General features: G+C 39.4%; 1 protein-coding gene and 1 long non-coding RNA gene across 3 annotated transcripts in view; one reads left to right on the forward strand and one right to left on the reverse strand.

Annotated features, from left to right (window-relative positions):
• LOC138045669 (uncharacterized) overlaps positions 1 to 20,173 on the forward strand; it is a 161,291-nt gene that overhangs the window by 120,057 nt on the left and 21,061 nt on the right. The window lies entirely within an intron of this gene.
• The window catches only part of LOC138045667 (angiopoietin-1 receptor-like), a 130,644-nt gene that overhangs the window by 75,169 nt on the left and 35,302 nt on the right, over positions 1 to 20,173 (reverse strand). The window contains exon 2 of the mRNA XM_068892242.1: positions 18,223 to 18,420. Within this exon, the coding sequence (XP_068748343.1) occupies positions 18,223 to 18,301 (79 nt within the window). The 5' untranslated portion in view covers positions 18,302 to 18,420. The remainder of the gene's footprint in view (positions 1 to 18,222; positions 18,421 to 20,173) is intronic.

Genomic DNA, 20,173 nt, shown 5'->3' on the forward strand with positions numbered 1-20,173 from the left:
TATGGTATGATATAATATCAGAAACCCATAAGGGTTGAAACGTATAACGGCCCCTTGTGTGCTGGGAAACAAGCTTCTGAATATTCAATTTGCTAAGTACCATATTTGGAACAACAAGAGCGAGGGGTTTCCAAATATGGTACTTAGCACTGAAACATTCAACCAATCAGTTCGCACTGAATATTCGGAAGCTGTGAACGCGCGTTACACGTTTCAACCCTTATGGGTTTCTGATATTATTATATCTGTAATTATGACGATATCAATACCTCTGAATGATAACAGTACCTTATAAAATTCATTAATAATTCATGTTGGGAAAACAAAACAAGCCTATAAAATAGCTGCATACTATCGATCTCAGACGTCCTTGGACAAGGGCGACAAGGGCATTTATTTCAGTCTGCGGTTAACAAAATCTGATCACGTGATAGCACTTTTGTGCCTCTGTGATTTCGAAAGAAAACAACGTGAAGAAAAGTTTTCACCTGCTTCTTATTTCCTCGGACAAGACTTTTCCTGGGTTACCCGTAATAGCTTCGGCCGGTTTTACTCGCCGTCAACACCGTTTCGAGCTTTTCTCTTTGGGTAGAGCAACAGGAAATGTTTTCACGAGATCGGTATTTTCGAAACCGCAGAGCCACAAAAATGTTATCACGAGATCAGAATTTTTGAACCGCAGACTGAGGCAGTGTTTACACGAACGCAGTTTCATTTGTAACCACATCGTTTTTCGATGCGGTTGCATCTTCTGTTTACACCACAGGCTGACCAGTCTCGGAGAGTAAAAAATATAAGGATCTGTATGGGAATCTCGATAACAAACCCGCAAAAATTCTCAATAAAAAGGCCGCACTTTATTGTCGTGGTGAATTTCTCGCTTTTTGTGTGGTTATTTGCCTGACTGAATGCGATTTAAGCGACTTCTCAAATTCCCGGGTTGTCACACGTACCTAACTAAAGGAAAGACTGGAAAGTAATTTCTAGCTTACCTCACATCTCGCCGAAAAAATCACACTTCTCCGGCACCAGTCACGCTCAAACTCCGGCACTCCTGAGAGCCCCATACGATGTGGTTTTCTGGATTCGGGCAATGAACTAGATACTTAAGACACTCATTTGGAAATTAGAAGTTCTCCCAATTCTCTGCCGTGAGCTTGGAGCATTTCCTGGCAAATTTCAAACAAGGTCTTCTTTGCCTCTCACTTAATAGCGGTATCTTCCTTCGCTCTAAGGCTTTCCACCCCTCAAAACCTTGGTATTTTGATGTTGAAATTTTTAGGCAATCTTTCTTGTTGAATTATTACACTTATACTTAGCTTTGGTGATTACATTTCTCGCATAGTTTGTCAAAACAGACGGCCGTCCACTCCTTGGTTTAATCTCAAAGGAATTTCTTTTTGACCACTTGTTCACCCATCATTCGGTCTTTTAAACAATTTGGCTATTTCTTTGACTGAATGTATATTTGCCAACTTTTTCTGAGATTTTTATCCTGGGAGTGCTGGGATTTTTGAAGACGACACGAACATTTCCGAAGATTTCCGAAAACGTACGAAGATTTCCGAAGACGTCCGAAGTCTTCCGAAGACGTCCGAAGTATTTCGAAGACGTATAAAGGGTTAATAAACGCGAGCTCGCTCCCAGTGCTTTTCACTTCAAAAATCAGAGATCGCGAGGAAGGTATTGTCATTTATTTATTTTAAACATAATTTTCGTTCCAAGAGCATTTGAAAACATTGGTTTATGCAAAATTTGGGGGGCAAACAAAGTGTATTATGGGAAATTCGACAATAGAGAATGGGTCTGAGTTAACATATTTTTGGAAATTGTGTCAAGCAAGACGGCAACAACTCACATTTTTCAGTCAGGCGTGAGAAATTGGCCCGCATGCGTGAGCCGGCGTGAGATCGAAGTTTTCAACCCGCAGGCGTGAGACTCACGTCTAAGGCGTGAGAGTTGGCAGGTATACTGAATGGCCAGATGACCGTAAAATAGCTGCCTGAGCTCTAGCACAAACAGTGACAGCCTAACAATGACTGTGATTTCCATGAAAAAGCAGAGAAAATCCAAAACAAAGGCAATAAATTCGAAAACAGACAATGTGCGGGGAAAATAGGGCGGGACAAAGCACACGCGCGTGTACATTGGGAGCGAAAATTCAAAAGTATTGTCATGTATTCAAATCTTAGAATTGAAATTCCTTTGAACAATTATTTAGATAAATTTACTAACTGAGTCAATTTCAATTTGCCTAAAATTTACATTAAATTTTTGAGACGAAATGCAACTTTTTTGAAACACCCTGTACACATACATTCACAGATAACTAGCATTTACATAGATAGATTGAGCAAGAACCTATAAGAATATAAGAAAACATGAAAGATAAGGAAGTAATAATGATAGCTAGCTAACCCTAACATCAACATAATCATCGTCATCACCAAGCACCGCAAGTAAAAATTGGTGAATTTTGTTTTTAAAAGGTTTTTCCGAAGCTTGCGCAAGTTAGGCTTCAGGCAACATCATAGCTTAGCTCCGAAAATGGAAAGCGAATTAAGGAGAATACTCAGTCTCGATGAACATGAACATGAACATGTAAGTTACCAACATCAGAAAATCTAGTGTTATATGAATGAAGGCCGGTCGGATGAACAGGTGAAAAGATCACAGATATTCTGAGGCGCAGAATTAGTAGATATGTCGTGCATAAGAGAACCTTACTGTTTCAAAATAAAGCACATTGAGGGGTAAAACAGCGGAGACAAACGAAAGAATAGCATGAGATCTATTACCAGCAAAGAACATTAGCCGAAGAGCTCGTTTTTGTACTTCATGTGGATGATTCATCCTCGAAGCTGCCGTATCTAGAGTTGATATAGCGATTGAAGCTCGGTTTATCTCGGGCTAATTTCCAAAACTGTTGCCGGTCCATTCCCAATCTTGACTCGATTCTTGACCATAGTGATTTGTAGTTTTTCTTCGTTGTAGTCATAAAGAGAGAGAATTTTTGAAGTGCATCATTTTCCATTCTGACACAATGTGCTAGCCATTTGACCTGCTGTTTTTCAGCAAAAATTTCAATAGATTGACACTCGGTAATACGCAGTACATTGTAGGTCTTTGTTTGAGTAGATGAATGCTTTAGAGTCTGGTTTTCGTTTAAATCCATTTTTCACAACTTTTCTCAACATTCTGTGCCATACAACGTCCAACTTCTCCACAAAATGATCTGGATTATTCCAAGTTGCTATGTTGTAGCATAATCTTGATCGTACAAAACCAGTCATATATCGACCCCGTGTCCTCGCTGATATTCGAGCGTTAGTGGGTATTTTTTGGAGCTCGTGGAATTTAGCTGTTGCTGATGCGATTCTATGTTCAATCAGCCTTCACTTGTAAGATAAATATCTTCCTCAAATAAACCTGTGCAGCTTGGCCCCAGGCAGCAATTCCATAGTAAGTATATGGAAAAATCAGAGAACGGTAAATTTTGATTAAAGATACGGAGCTGAATTGTGCAATAATTCTAATAACTCTGCTAATTTTAGAGGCAATATAATAATCGGTATGATATTCCAGGTCAAGTTTTTATCGATGAGCATTCCCAGGAACTTTACATAATCTTTACATTCAAGAGAAATATCACTATTTGAGGCATTGTTATGTATCCTTTTAGTATATACTAAAACAGTGTATATTATCTCACTGTTTTAGTATATACTAAAACAACTATTCACCTCAGTGTCGGTGGCTAGCGTTGGATATTTACCTCGCCGCTTCGCGGCACGGTAAATATCCACCGCTAGCCACTTCCATTTGTTAGTTGTTAAATAAATTATTCACCTACGAGCAACTTTCGCGGGCTTTGCGCTCAAAAATATTGTAATCTTTGCAGAAATAAATGAGTTCAAATCACTTTTTGCGCTATATTATCTCACTGTTTCACGGTGTATACTAAAACAACTATTTACCTCAGTGTCGCGGCTCGGTAAATATCCACCACTAGCCACCTCCACTTCGGTGAATAGTTGTTAAATATTAATCTGATAATTAAGCTTCTTTCGTGATGGTCTAAAAATGCCGGACAAAATTCGATTTTTTTGCATTTACGGTCAGCTTCTTTGCATTTAACCAGTTACAGACTTTCTGCAATTCAATGATCACAACACTTTCTAGTGACTTCAAATCCTTGTCAGCATACAGAAGGCTTGTATCATCAGCAAATAAATAAAAAGAAAGCTTCTCCGAAGAATTATAAATATCATTAATATAAATCAAGAAAAGTAAAAGGTCTAGAACAGAGAACTCGGCCCAGAACTGTTATTGACATCAGATGCTATTAGAAGCTTTTCCAAGAACCTATCTTTACTTCTAAAGAGCTCTGAAGACTTCTATCATTTGTGGACATGAGAATCCCTTACATTAAAGCTGAATTCACCAGTAATGAAAGCTTGAATAGGCATATTCTTTAGAAAATACACAAATTAGTAGCACTTTATAGTCTAGTTATACCTTCACTGGTACCTAGGCGAGGGAACAAAAGAAACCGTTAATTTAACAACACGTCTTAAAGTGCCTATCACCCTTTTTTCACCTTTTGGTACGTCGATAAAATTGTTCAAAAAGTATTCAAGGATTCCTCGTCGTTATCGATTTTTGGGACATTTAAGTCTGGCAACCCAGATTTGATCAAGCGCGAAGGAGGACTGGGACCTGTGACGTAGAAGGAGTAAGTTGTAGCTTTGTTGGCAGTGAAATGTTGCTGAAATGTTTGTGGACGGAGTTTCATACATGATCATTTAATAAAAAACAAAACTTATACTGTCATTTACTGTGTCAGTAGTATAGCGCATGAATGCGAAGTGAGTTAGTCCTCCTATGTAGTCAGCCCAGGACTTCGTCGCTCGGTCAAAACAGCACAGGAATCCGAAAATACGCTTTTTAATGCGTTTTAAGCCTTGAAAAAAATGTCTGAAACTGTAAAAACTGTTTCCAAACTGTGGATAAATTACTGCACAAGAGAGCTGAACCGAGCTATCCTCCTTCTTCTGATGTGGATTGAGCCGAGAGATTCGCAGATTTCTTTAATAACAAAATATCCGTAATAACCTCTCTAGTGATGCTGATGCCTTTCCTCTCATACTCATTCCACTACCCTTTTCAATTGGTCAGCTTTAAAGAGGTGTCGCTTGAAAAAGTGAAACATTTAGGCTGGGTGTGTGCTAAAATTCTGCCTTCCTGACCTTCTGTCTGAGATTACTAAAATGATCAATCTTTCGTTGGAGACAGGAACTGTTGCGGATGTTCACAAGGAAGCGCTTTTCATCCCTTTATTGAAGAAGGTGAATCCTGACTTTGAGGTTTTTAGTAATTTTCGACCGGTTTCGAATCTACTGTTTACTTCCAAATTAATTGAAAAGGCTGCTGCTCATCAGTTAACTAGCTGAACCTTGAGGTACACCACAAAAAATATCTCGACTAGTGGACTTTCCATCCCGAACCATCCCAAACTGCTTTCCATTAACTACCAAAAAAAAATGGTGATAAAGCACTTTAACTTGTTTTAAAATGAGTCTGGATAACTATGTAGCTGTAAGTAATGCCAGCTTTGAAACACATAGCAGCCTTACGTAAAGGTTAATGCCGCTAACAGCCAACTTATTTGTGAATGATGCTAAAACAAATTTTACTTTATATTTTTATAGCCTGACAATTTGCAGAGGAGGAGTAGAAATACTCCTAGTCGCTTCATGCTACAGAAACCGGGATAAGCTCCGGCCTAATGGGCCCCTTGGATTGTAAGAAGACTTTACCTTACGTTATAAACGTTCTCCAAGGTTTTTGTACACACCCTTACTTAGATGTGCCTAGGATGTGCATATTCATTGTTACAGGAGGAGATACTGAAATTATTGCACAGACTGAAACTGTTAGATAGTGACTTATCTACCGGTATGCTTGTCCGAATTTGACAAAATATCAAGATTGCCAATTCCATGTGTCAACTATACATTTATAAATCAAGTTTGTCATATTCATATCAAATTGACATATGATTTATGTCAAACGATATATCTATACATCAAGTATTTTTATACTCATATCAAGTTCCCAGATATTCACGTCAAAACAGCTTTCCCTTACCAATGCAACTATGCCTATATCAAGCCTACTTTTTCATTTTTTATAAAAAAATTCATGTCAAGTTAACGTTAACGTTTTTATAAATCAAGAAAGCCTGGTGCCGAGCATTTCAAAAAGGAAGAGGGAGTCTGAGAACCAGCCGTACAATACACAACATCTGGTGGCCGCGAATCTCTTCATTCCGAACGCAGAAAAGTTCTTCGAAAACTGATCTTGTCTTTGTCCACAATGCACCCCGCGATGATGACCAAGCTAGGTTCCTTGTTGAGAAGAGTAGAGTAGGGCAGTACAAAGAAACATTTACAAGCTAGTAACATATCAACGCATCCAGTCATCGAAACACGTCTTCACCAGGTGACTCTCACTCTCAGTTATGACAATGAGCAACTGATAAACGCCTTAAGACTCTTGTTGCGCTGAAAAGCCGGCTGTACTGCCATAACAACCAGGAAACTGATTACAAGTACAGTATAGCAGTATAGCAGATACCGCGTTGGATGACATGATTAGAGAAATTCTGTCTTCGGCTCCCAAATAGGAAATTGCCGACGACGGTATAGGTTCTTGAAGAAAGTCTAAGTAACCCGGAAATATCCGTTCATGTGAACTATACGCACCCTCTCTGAATGCTCCTAGGAGATTCCAAAGGATGGCCTCCTCTCAAGTCCAGATTGCCGGTATTCGGGATGAAAATACAACAGCAACAAAACTTTATTTAACCGTGGGACCCTTTTCACTAAAAAGTGGTCCTCTCAACAGCTGTGTGCATTAATACTAACAAATATAATGCCAGGAGTATCCAAAATCGTAAACTTAAAAATTACAAGCATCGTTGAAATATCTTATATTAAGTACTATAAAATTAATCTCTAATTTGCAATAGCACAATAAAACTATTTAAAGTAGTGAGACCTGCTTAGCGTCAGCTGAGACACTGGTCTATGTTAAGCCTGGTTTCTACATGATCTGCAACGGTCTGCGACGATCGGAAGCTGTCTGCGTCGGTCGTATCGCAGATGATTGTAAACACCGCAGATAAATGTTTCCATATAAAAAAGAAGAGATCGCCGATAAGCGTACCCCTAATCCTCAGCGAAGTGAGGAGAAAAAGGCGCGCACTTACTTCAAGTCTGATTGAACGTGTTTCAAGGAGAACAATAGTGTGTCGCCGATAGGACACAGATCATATCAGACAGGCGTTGCGACTTGGCACAGACCTATCGGCGATTGTGTCCCAGACCGATCGCAGACCGTTGCAGATCATATGGAAACCAGGCTTTAATTTACTGCGCCCCTATAACGGAAACTCTATTTGAGGGCCTCAGCATTTGGCTGCGGAATAAACAGGTTATGTTGGGCGCCCTGAAGATTATGTGTGTGAATGGTATCATGTACGCTGGCGACTTTTTAAGACGCAGGTATTTGGGTACAAGGTTATTGTAGTTACTGTATTTGAATATTAAAGATTTGAAATATCGCTTTCACGTCTGTCAGCGATGCTTTTCCATTTGAGGGCACAATGAATCTGTGTAGATCTGACCTCCCAATCAGATCCTGTTATTACGCGTGCTGCCCTAATTTGTAATTTCTCTAGTTTTTGGCTCAACCATTAATGATGCAGGCCCACACAGCGCTGCAATAATCAATATGTGGTAGAATTAGTGACTTATAAATCATCATTAGGGTAATTTGGGGACATATCGGTTTTAGCCTCCTCTGGGCGGCAAGTACTTCAGCAACTTTACAGACGACTTCAGAGATATGAGCCTCCCACGAGAGTGTTTCGTCTCCCTGAATGCCTAGACATTTGTACGTACTGACTCTTCCAATAACTGAATGCCCATCAAGGCAGATGTGAGGTTCACTTGGGAGCAGAGAGATTTTATGTCTTGTCCCTGTCAACAGACGCTTGGTCTTGAGGACATTACCTAAAGACTTAGACGGTTAGAGTTTGGCCATTTTTTCAGATTGCTTAGATCGTGAGTGAGGGATGAAAACAACTCTTCGGAGTTTTTGGAGTGAGATAAGAGGCATCGCGGCATACATTCTCACATCTGATAGGAAGTTTTAGGTCGAGGTCATTAATGTATAATAGGAATAGCAGAGGGCCAAGGATAGAGCCTTGAGGGACCCCACAACGTAAGTAGTTTAAGAATTTACGTTATTTATAACTGTAACCTGAGTTCTATCTGAGAGGTCACAAGTCTCGTCGTCGAAAAAAATTAAGACCTGCACCTTTAAACCCATACAGCTCTAATTTTGACAGAACGATCTCATGGTCAATACTCATAACATCAAATGACTGTTTAAATCAATAAAAAGAATGGCATTTGTTAAGCCATCGTCGATGTTAATAAGATACCAATTGTCTTTCATGTCAATCAGAGTCGTAAGGGTAGAGTGCATTGCTCAGGGGCACCCAACGTCAATTTTCGGAAAATATCTGTTCGGAAGAGGATTTGAGATCTAATATTTTCGGAACATTTGCTGTAAAATTTCTTGCTTGCCTGCCTCTCCTAGGAGTTTCGAACATCTGAAAAATGGTATAATTGCCCATTTTTAACAGATTTTTACCCTAAAAAGGTCACCTAGAATTTTCGGGAGCCTTTTTTTCTGGCTTAAATTTTCGAAAAGGTAAGTTTTGATCCCTATAACTTTCGGATCACTAGCCTTTCAGCTAGGAAATCCGAACAGATGAAAAATTTTTAGGGGATAAAAATATGCTTATATCTACGGATTAAATACTAAAATACGTTTAACAATGCTATGTTTAAGTGGTTTTGAACTATATTATCGTTGGGTGCCCCTAATGGGTCTAAAGCCAGACTGATATTTCGAAAGTAGCTTCAATTCTCTGACTCGTGTTTATATACCTGACTGAAAATGGCTTTTTCAAAAAGTTTAGCTATTACAGAAAGTACAGAGATAAGCCTGTAATTTGCTGCTGGGTCCTTTGAAAACTGGAGTTACTCCAGAACTCTTCCAGTCCTTTGGAGGATACCAGTGAAAATAACTAAGTTGAAAATATGTGTCAGGCAAGATGCAATAAAAATAAAATAAAATGAAACAGAAATAAAATTACTTATCTTATTTGTTTGAGCTTTCGCAGCGATTGCTTTCCGGTTATGTAAGATTTAAGTGGTGGAGTTGGACTTAAAAAAGGACTTTTGCTGAAATTGTCTTTACAGGTTTAGCAAAGCTTTTGCGGTGATTGCCAGTTATGGCTTTTGCTGTGAACAGTTGTCTTTTATCCTGTAAAGCTTTCGCAGCAATTGCTTCCCGGTTATGTAAGATGTGTGGAGTTGGACTAAAAAAAAGGACTTTTGCTGAAATTGTCTTTACAGGTTTAGCAAAGCTTTTGCGGTGATTGCCAGTTATGGCTTTTGCTGTGAACAGTTGTCTTTTATCCTGTAAAGCTTTCGCAGCAATTGCTTCCCGGTTATGTAAGATGTGTGGAGTTGGACTAAAAAAAGGACTTTTGCTGAAATTGTCTTTACAGGTTTGGCAAAGCTTTTGCGGTGATTGCCAGTTATGGCTTTTGCTGTGAACAGTTGTCTTTTATCCTGTAAAGCTTCCACAGCGATTGCCCCTCGGTTATGTAAGATTTATAAGTGTGGGGTTGGACTTGAAAAAGGAATTTTTGTTTTTACGGGTTTAGCAAAGCTTTTGCGGTGATTTCTGTGAACAGTTGTCTTTTATCTTTTCAAGCCTTTGCAGCGATTGTGACTTTTGGCGATTGTGGCTTTTGGGCCTAGAGTTTGGCTGCATAGATAGTAAATCCAAGTTGGCGAGTAATAATTATGTAGTTATAATAATGTAGTAATCTACGGTTGTATTTTTAGACATGAAAAGCCATAACAAAGGCTACATGGATCCTCATCTGAATATGAAGAGGAGTCGGTATGCAGAAAAGGAAAGTGACAGGTATCCCGGCGATTGACCGTAAAGATCTTTTTTCTATAGGGTGTGCTTTCCCGGGACATGATATCTGCACCACACCATAAATATTTTTCATCGTCAAGGATTCGTAGACCATGATCATGACTTCCCGGCATTTCATTTCTACTGCACCGCATAACTATTCTTCATCATTATCTGTAGACTGTGCTTTCCTAACATGTGCATGATATCTTAGCACCGCATAATTGTTTCTTGTCGCTAGGAAAGACTCTGCCTTCTCGCAATTAGGTTCCGTCTGCATCGCAGAACTGTTATTCACCGTCGAGGATAGACTGTGCCCTCTTGTAATTTCGTTTGGTCAGCATTGCAAAACTGTTCATTATCGTCAATGATAGACTTTGCCTAGCTTCCCGGCATTTGATTTTTTTCTGCACCTCGTAATTGGTTTTCATCATTGAGTAAAGACTGTACCTTTTCCCTATTTGATTTCTTCTACATCGAATATTGGTTTTTCATCATTCAAGTGTAAACTGTGATTTCCCACGATTTCATTTCTTCTGCACCGCATAATTCTTCATCTTCAAGGAAAGACTGTGACTTCTTGGCATTTGAGTCCGTAAGCACCGCATAGTTATTCTCAGTTCATCATGAACGATAGATTGTGTCTTTCTGGCATTTGTTTCCATCTGCACCACTTATTGTTCTTCATCATGAAGGATAGACGTTCCGTGCTTTTTCGGTATATGATTTCCTATACACCAAATTTTATTTATATATTATAATTAATAGACTTGCGTTCTTGGCGTGGAGTTTCTACAGCTACTGGGAGGGTGTGTCTTCGAGGTATCTGATTGGCGCTGGATAGACAATGCTTTTGTTCTATTTCATTTCTGTATCGGCTTAAATAATATCATTGTTTTGGATACTGGAATGCGCCTTGCGGTCACTTGATTTTGTCTGTACTGGATAGTGAGTTGTGCACAATGTTCATCGAAATTTTCGTTGCTTTCTAGTGATAGCAGAACGCGTAATTTTAGATAAAGTTCAGAATTATGAGCTTTTGGAGGGGAGGTGGGGCAGAAGAAGAGTAAGTACGCGTTAAACGTTTGGCGAATGTGCTCTCTAGACATTCTCTTGATGAATCCAATCTCGTTACCAGTGTTTGGAACCCTGGAAACGCGGTTGTTTATGGGTCCTGGTGTCAGTCTTAAGTTTGCGTTCAAATCAAGTCAACCAACTCCAAATTTATTTTTTCCGATCTCACAACTTTGCTCTCATTTGGAGTGAAGTAAAGATGATTTATATTTTCCACAGACCAGTAAGAGATTAGAAATGACATTTTTATCCCGCGTCATTGTACACCGAAGTCATAAGCAAAGAAAATGGCTCAAACACCACCAAGCTTTCGTTGAGTTATTTTTTTTGTATCACCTGGATAAAATGGCTCAATTTATTTTCCTGGCTGGCTAAATGTTGGTTATTTTTTTGGCTGGCAAAAAAGGGGAGAAAGAGACATTCCTGGCTAGAGAAATGCCTTTTTGGTAAATAGCCGGGCTGTGAAGAGCTCTTAAAGTAAAGATCCTGACTGGAAATTGTATTTTAAATCCTAGCTCTAGCTGGCTTTGAGGAGCGGATATAATTTTGCCACAGAAGTTAATAATCTATCAAAAAACATTTAGTGACTGTTGAAATATTACTGGAGGCGATATCCAATCACTTTAGAAATTTTTCTCGTTGGGTTCTCCTGATAATGTGAGATCAAAGGAACATGTGGTGAAGACACGCAATTGCGGCATCGCTTCGACAATAATCTTACCTTTTCAGCGATTTTAACGCTTGAAATTCCATTCAATCCACCTGGTCTAGTCTTTGAATTCACTATTATCGCTGCCCTGCGAATCTTCAGTGTTCTACATAACAGCACACTTGGTAAAAGACGCCTCGACGGGCGATAGATTGTTGTCGAAGTCCATTACTCGTCGCTTTTAAGATTCCACCGACTGTATATCCAATTGATTTGCCATTATTGAGCTTCATAAGGGTATATTTTGTTCAAAGATCCACTAAAACGGCATTCGCGTTACGTGACTTTCGACGCCATTGCCGGTTAAGTTAATCGTTCTACTGTGTCCACCAGAGAAATCTACGCATTTCCCACTACCCTCTCGATCCTAAGAAAATACGGGCAGAAGGCTATGCACAAAGACACCACTTAGCAGGGGAGTGATAGGCAAGACTTTTATCAGACACGGAAAAAAAAAATAAAAAAAATGAAACGGAGAAATCTACCCATTTTCCGATTGGGATTGCCATACGGCAACCCAGTAATAACAAAACACAAGAACATATTTTACCTTTTGTGACACAATACATGTACCTGCAGCCATCAGTGTCCAATTTAAAAGGAGCTTTCCTCACAAAATGGCATTTAATTCAAAATCAATCCCTACTTCGCAAAATTTTTAAAGAACCACCTATCGTTTCATACAAAAAAGGAAAATCCTCAAAAGATCTGCTTGTGAGAGCAAAACTATAAGAGATTCTATACATGTTTTCACATAGGAAGGGAATCAGTGCGGCCTGTCACTCCTTGCGTTTCTTATCTTGATCGAATATTAGGGACACAACTCATCAATCAGTAAAACTGATCGAATATTAGGGAAACAACTGATCGAATATTTGGGGCACAACTGATCGATAAATCAGTACAACTGATCGAATATTTGGTACACCACTGATCAAATATTAGGGACGCAGCTGATCGGTAAATCAGTTCAACTGATCGAATATTAGGGACATAACTGATCGATAAATCAGTATAACTGATCGAATATTAGGTACGCAACTGATCGATAAATCAGTACAACTGATCGAATATTAGGAACAAAACTGATCGAATATAAGGTACTGAACTGGTTGATTAATCAGTGCAACTAACTCATCGAATATTAGCGACACAACTGATCGATAAATCAGTACAACTGATCGAATATTTGGAACACAACTGATCGATAAATCAGTTCACTGATCGAATGTTAAGCACACAACTAATCGATAAAACCTTACAAGTGATGGAATATCAGGAACACAACGGATCGAATGTAACAGACAACTAAACGTTAAATCAGTAAAACTGATAAAATATGGAATAAGTGACTCGCAACTGATCCAATTAATGCTAATTTGTATGTGACTAACTGATGAGTGGGTCAATCGGTAGATATAATTAATTTTGAAACAAACGGCGCGCCATAGGTAACCCAGTAAAAATTCGGGTTATGAATCAATTATCATCGCTGTGAGATAATAAAAGTTAATAGATAACTGAAATTAGTAGTTAACTGACAATTGGCCAAAAAAATTGTAGTTAACTGACAATTAGCCGAAAAATTAGTAGTTAACTGACAATTGGGTACCCCCTTTAGCACCCTCGTATGCCGTATGCCATATTCAAGCTGGCTTTGGCAATAGTGGAAGAGGTATTTCAATTAACATTTGGACTAGACTTAGAACAATTTTAACAGTTTTTCGTTTGGAAATGAGGAAAAATATACTTAATCTTGCACTAGATTAGCAATGACAGGAAGAGAGGTATTCAGTGGACCTTTACGACATCCTTAGAAGGCCTCGTCTTTGCCGATGATCTGGCCCTACTGTCGCACAGAATACAGGATATGAGGGATAAGACACGGGCCTTGGAGGTACAGGGTGCGAAGGTAGGCCTGAAGATCAATGCCATCAAGACAAAGTTAACGCGTATTGGTACCAAACGTGGTGATGTGTGACAGTTTCAGGGGGGCGGATTAAGGAATTGGATGAGTTTTATGGGAGCATTGTAAGCAAGAAGGGAGGAACTGACCAAGACATTCAGGCGCGAATTGGAAAGGCAAGACAGCATTTGCGATGCTGAGACCAATATGGTGATCCATAGCACTAACAACCAAGACCAAGCTAAGAGTCTCTGGGTCAAATGTGAAGGAGGTGCTCTTGTATGGTTCTGAAATCTGGAGGCTGACTAAGGGATTGGAGCAGAAGTTGCAGGTGTTGATCAATAAGATCCTGAGGAACATCTTGCGGATTTGGTGGCCTAGAAAAATCAGAAACAAGGAGACAAAGAGGGCAGCGACCGATAGAACAAGAGATAAGACAAAGAGCTTGGGGATGGATCGCCCACACGTTGAGGAGACCAGATGGACATGTAGTCAAGAGGGCACTGGAGTGGAACCCACAGGGGAAGCGAAAGGGAGGGAGACCCCGGCACACCTGGCAGCGTATGTCACTTAGAATTAAAAAAAAAAACGGAGAAAAATTAGAAAAAGTTGATCGAACACTCGATTCAATGGCTTAAGAGCAAATGTACTTAACCTCAGTCCACTACACTACCGAAATATCGGTTTCAATTAGGTAATTTTCAAGTACAAGTATTTAAATAAAGCAAATCCTAACCATTTATTGAAAGCTAACCGAATAAAAAGGCTTCAGGTTCCTAAGAATGGAATCGACCGTCAAAAATAGCATCGCTTGTTTACGAACTCCGACACCGCACATCAAGGAGGTGAATCAACTGTTTTACACAAGGGGGATCGGCTATTCATCGAGTTACGAGCTGAGTTGAGTTTGAGTTAAGTTTGAGTTAAGATTGAGTTAAGTTTGAGTTAAGATTGAGTTACAGTTTTTGGCGTTTTTCGGAATTAAAAGTAGTGAATATTCAGTACAAGTCACTTCGAAAACTGTTTTCTTCGTGTTGAAAGCTATATTTGCATAAATTTTTGCAAAATTGCATGGCTTTCCTGATCAAAACAATCTCATTATTATTACACCTTTTAAGGCATCATTCTCGTTGCTGCTGTAAAGTCTATCCACGTCAAAACGATGTCTTCAAAGGGATAAGGGTAAGCCATTTAAAGCCAGCCCGGCGGCTACGATGAACCGTATTTGTCGTGCGGCATCATGATCGATCATCAAACGAAAGAGGACGACGAAGAGAGCCCGCATTACGCTTTTTGCTCATAACCGCTGAAATTCTAAAACACGATTGTCACGTTTGCTAGTCACCGAAGTTTTGTAATGCAAGCCGAGCCTTTAATTAAGTGAACATTTTTGACCTAGTCACACATGTCGGAAAACCGGTAAATGGCTCAGCAAGCTGGTTTTTAGACATGCCGTGTAAGAATTACAAAGTATAAATGCCAAAAAAATTACAAGAATTACAAGATATAAATGTTAAAACGACTAATAAACTAGGTATAACTTAGCGCTAAATATTATTTAATGTCAAAGAAATTTAAACAATAGTAATAATTAGTAACCAACATAATTTACTATGTAATAATACGAACAAGCCATGTAAAAAAATGTGCCCTAGCGATTTCAAATGTGTCCTTGGATATCGCACGTTTAAAGCTTGCAAGATCCCTTATCTCACGTATTTGATTTGACTGTTGGCTCCAAGCATTTGCACCTCGAGTAATCAAGTAATGCTTGATTATGACGTCTAGTTGCCTAGCTACAATTCCAGCCGAAAAGATGGTGACACCAACCCAAAATGCAACCCCTTCCCCCCTTTTCAATGTTGATTGCGCAATAACTTTAGGCATTCATGAGAAAAGTCAATAGTTTTCTTGTTTTCTTTTCCCTACAACTTCGAAAGGAAGGAAGGTTGGGGGGGGGGGGGGGGGGGTGTATGGCATCAAGTGTCCCAGAAATTTAAGACCGAGATTGAGCCGGGTCTAAAACAAAAGTCACAAAAGTTTTTTCGTACTTGCAGGTCGTTGTTTTACCTTTCCGAAAGTAACCCAAAATTAAACCTTCCATTTGTCTAAAACCCCTTTTCTAGAATATGACTTGTTACTAATCAGGGAAAACACTATGAAATGATGTTTGTTTCGCTCACCTTCTGTTTCCCGTTTCTACATGGTAAGACTTGGCATCTTTGCGCACTTCGGGTTCTGGTTCTCACTCAATGGAATGTTGATAGTTAATCGAAGAGTCGTCGGCGAGCGTTCGAAGTTACTTGTTATTTACTTGTTGATTAATTTTGGTTTTTCGTTCACGGTTTCTTTTGTTTTTGCCGGCAACTGTGACGTAAATGAGAACTGACAAAGGCACTTCCGAGGCTAGGGTCAGTAAGGGGAAAAACGGGTTCCAGGTTCCGAGTTCCAGATTTTACACAAACCCTCATTGCGGCTCACTTGTTCCGATAATTTTGTGTGATAGCCGATCATGAAAACCACGCTGCTGGATGACAAACGGTACGTTTTAATCGTTTGGCCGCCAGGGCTATAAGCTGGCTTAACAGTAAAACCCATCTTTAGCCTTACAAGAAGACATCTTTTCTGCGTCGATAGACTTGATCGCTAGACGGAACAACCGCGCGCCGGTGGCTCAGTTTGTTATGCACGAGATCGTGAATTCGACTCCGGACGGACTCGCAACACTCAGGGTCTTAAAATAATTGAGGAGAAGGTGCTGCCTTTGTAATAACATCCGCAAATGGTTAGACTTTCAAGTCTTCGCGAATAAGGACTATAAATCGCAGGTCCCGTCTCACAAACTTCAATGTTCATAAACTCTGTGAGATGTTAAAGATCGCACCAAACAGTGTTGTGGTCTGGTCTTTTCATCAGCCATATGGTCGGCTTGGCATAATCTTCTAAAGGGACCATTGGTCGATGAGACCACATAACAGCAAAACAGACAGTAGTCAAATCGAAGGAGTCCCAAGTGCTGAAACTGGTAAACTGGTAAACAATGATACTGCCGTGCATGAAATTTCAAGATTGTTTTGATCAGTTTAAAACCATTTCGTAAATATACACCTGTGCACTTCACGAAAACGGTGTTGGTCTTCCCAGTGACTTCTACTTAATATTTATTAGATTTAAGTGCCAAATATGACAAAAACCGTAACTCAATATTAACTCAATTTTAACTCAATCTTAACTCAAACTCAACTCAAACTCAACTCAAACTCAACTCAAACTCGTAACTCGATCAATAGTCTATCTCTACACAATGATTGTCATAGTACGGAGTTTACGACGTAGGCGAACTGACTTATTGGACGTAGGCGAATCGACTCTAGACGTAGGCGAACAGACGGTAGGCGAAACGACCCGTAGGAGAAACGACCGTAATTCCAATCAACATTGTAAAATTATTTACAAAAACATCACACATTCATACCTGCAATACTCGATCATCCAAGTTGCAACTACTAAATTGTGGGCTATAAAGAAGCCGTTTGAACCTGCTGTACTGTTCTCGATATCACTTTCCTGGATGTTATGGCAGTACACCAAAATTTGTCTTGAGAGCCTTCATCAGCTGCTCAATGGCGTCATAACTGAGAGCCACCTGGGGAAGACGTATTTCGATGATGCCGCGTTGATACTCGTAACGTTTCTTGGTACTACTCTGCTCTGCGGTGCATTGCGAACACAGACACGCAAGATCAATTTACGAAGAACTTTTGAAGAGATTCGTGGCCGCCATGTTGTTTATTGTACGGCTGGTTCTCATGCTGCCTCTTCCTTTTTAAAATGCTCAGCACCAGGCTTTCTTGATTTTTAAAAGTGGGCACGTAAACTGACTCTAAACTTGACATGATTTTTTTCCAAATATGAAAAAGTCGGCTCGATATAGGCATAGATGCATTGGTAATGCATTGGAAGATGTTTTGACATGAATATCTGGGAACTTGATATGAATATAAAAAAAAACTTGATGTATAAGTATATCTTTTGACATAAACATCTGACAATTTGATATGAAGATAGGAAACTTGATTTATAAATGTATAGTTGACACATGAAATTGGCAATGTTGATATTTTGTCACATTTGGACAAGCATACACCGAACAAAGCTATCCGGCCTTTGAACAACTGCATGGGTGCACATCTGTGATCTTTGTTTTTTATTTTAAAATTAAGTTCCATGTTTTCTTTAGAAACAAGAGATAAAAATAAAAAAGAGAATGGTTTAAAACTTTCTACCAAGAAAATTACTTTATGTAATAAAAATCATCATGGTTTACAAGAAAACAAGAAATTGAAATCTCTCTTCTGGAATCTTTCATGAAAGGAATGGTTCACAGTGCAAATGTGTTTCCTTCTTTACCTTGTCAGCTGAGAACAGAAAAGGTAAATATCCATGTTATTAGCCAACTTACCCACTCTGACCACGAACTCAGGACAATAGCTATAGGGAGTATCATCGCAGTAGAAGATCACTTCATTCACTGGCACCATCCTTCCCAAGTCAACTTGCCACGCCAACAGGTTAATCCCAGTCCCGATGTTTCCATCTACTGTACGTTCAACTGGATCGGTATATGTAGTACTTACTTGCTTTCTGAATGCAAGGTTTCCTTAAATTGAACAGAGATAAAAACATAGCAACGTACTTGGTAATCTATGACCCTACCTAGGATGACTTTACTTTTGCCTTTTATTGTTTGGGAAAATTAAGAATGTGACGAATACATGCACCAAACAAACTACAATGTAGCATCTGCTTTACTCCTTTTGTTGATAATAACTTTGGTCGAACCATTGTCAAATTGCCCAGTGGACTGATACATGCGTGTCCACAGTAATTTGACAATGTTATCATACAATTATGGGGCTCTTCACATTATCCCGGTTGACCGAGATGGATCGGTTACCAAGATGAAATTGGTTTTTGTTGATATGGTGACCGTTAAGCCCGCTTTCCGAGATGAAAAATTTGGGACGCGACCATTCAGGTGTGAAATGTAACGAACAAGCCGCGAAGCGTGGCGAGAATTTCTCGATTTTCTTTGTTTAAGCAGTTAATTGAGGGGACTGGTTATGAAACCCGACAGATTTCTTTGTTATAGGTTTTTGTTCTCTTTTTCGGCCTTGACCGTGCACAAAACACAATAGTTGTTTACTCCGCACTGAGGAACTAACCAATAGAAACGTGTTGGTTACATAATTCATGCATAGTGTATGAGCCTAAAACAAAAGATTGTGCACGGCCGTGGACCTTGGCATCCTTGTTTGCTCCTTTCATGTTTACCGAGCTTCCAAACCAGTCCCCTTTAATAACTATGGTTTAAGTAACCTCAAATTAATTTTGACTTTACGTTAACTATCAAATGAAACTAATCTAAGCTTCATTATCGAAGAAAAGAGAAGTGAAAACTCGGTAATGTCCGTTTTATAACGAAACTGTATCGTATTATTTTCCTCCCGGTAAGCGCGATGAAGAGTTTATCTAACAAAATTTTCAGCCCGCTCGCCTTCTCATGCGAACATATCGAAGCTTTTACAAAGGATTTAGAGGCTAAGCAACATCTCGGAAACCAAGACAGCCGGGCTCATATGAAGAGGCCCTAAACAATAATCATCGCAATACCTAAGACACCTTCTATCAAGCTCTGGGACACTATTTGATTAATTCCCGCTCATTTAATGCTCTCCATATCTCTGGCACAAAGGTGCATTTTTAAAGGCGACTTTACGACTTTCAGGTATTAGAAAAAGTTGGTATTAGGAATTCCGGGAATTTCAAGTACATTCTCAGTAAATTCTACTCTTGAAAAATTTGTATAATTAAAATGCTACTGAGACGAAATTTTGACTTTTTCTTGTTTTTTGTTTTTCGTGACCTTTGAAGGCCAATAATTACGACTGCCAAATTTGAGTTGGAAATTCCAAAGGGAAGTGCGCTTTTTCGATGCATGCTTTTCGTGAACGAGCGACCGCCATTACTTGTCGCTCGGCCATACGTAAGGGAGAGATCGACGAGAAAGATATCACATAAAGCTGATCGTCATCCTCTACACCAGGTTCTTCAGTAATGCAGGCTCTTGACAATGCATCCGGTACATGAAGCTCCGTTCCTCTTCTGTAAATGAACTTCAAATTGTACATGTACCTCTGAAGCTGTAACAGCATACGTTGCAGACGAGCAGTGCAGTATGAAGAGGCTTGCTTTGTTTACAATTGCCGTAATAGGTTTGTGGTCAGTTTCAATGATGGCTTCTCGACCATAAATGAAATCGTGAAATTTCTTGCATGTAAATGTCGCAGCGAGCTGTTCTTTCTCGACCTGCGCGTATCGAGATTCGTCTTCTGTGAGAGCACGCGAGGCAT

Source organism: Montipora capricornis, chromosome 4 (genome assembly GCF_036669925.1).
Source record: "Montipora capricornis isolate CH-2021 chromosome 4, ASM3666992v2, whole genome shotgun sequence".
Taxonomy (NCBI): Eukaryota; Metazoa; Cnidaria; class Anthozoa; order Scleractinia; family Acroporidae; genus Montipora; species Montipora capricornis.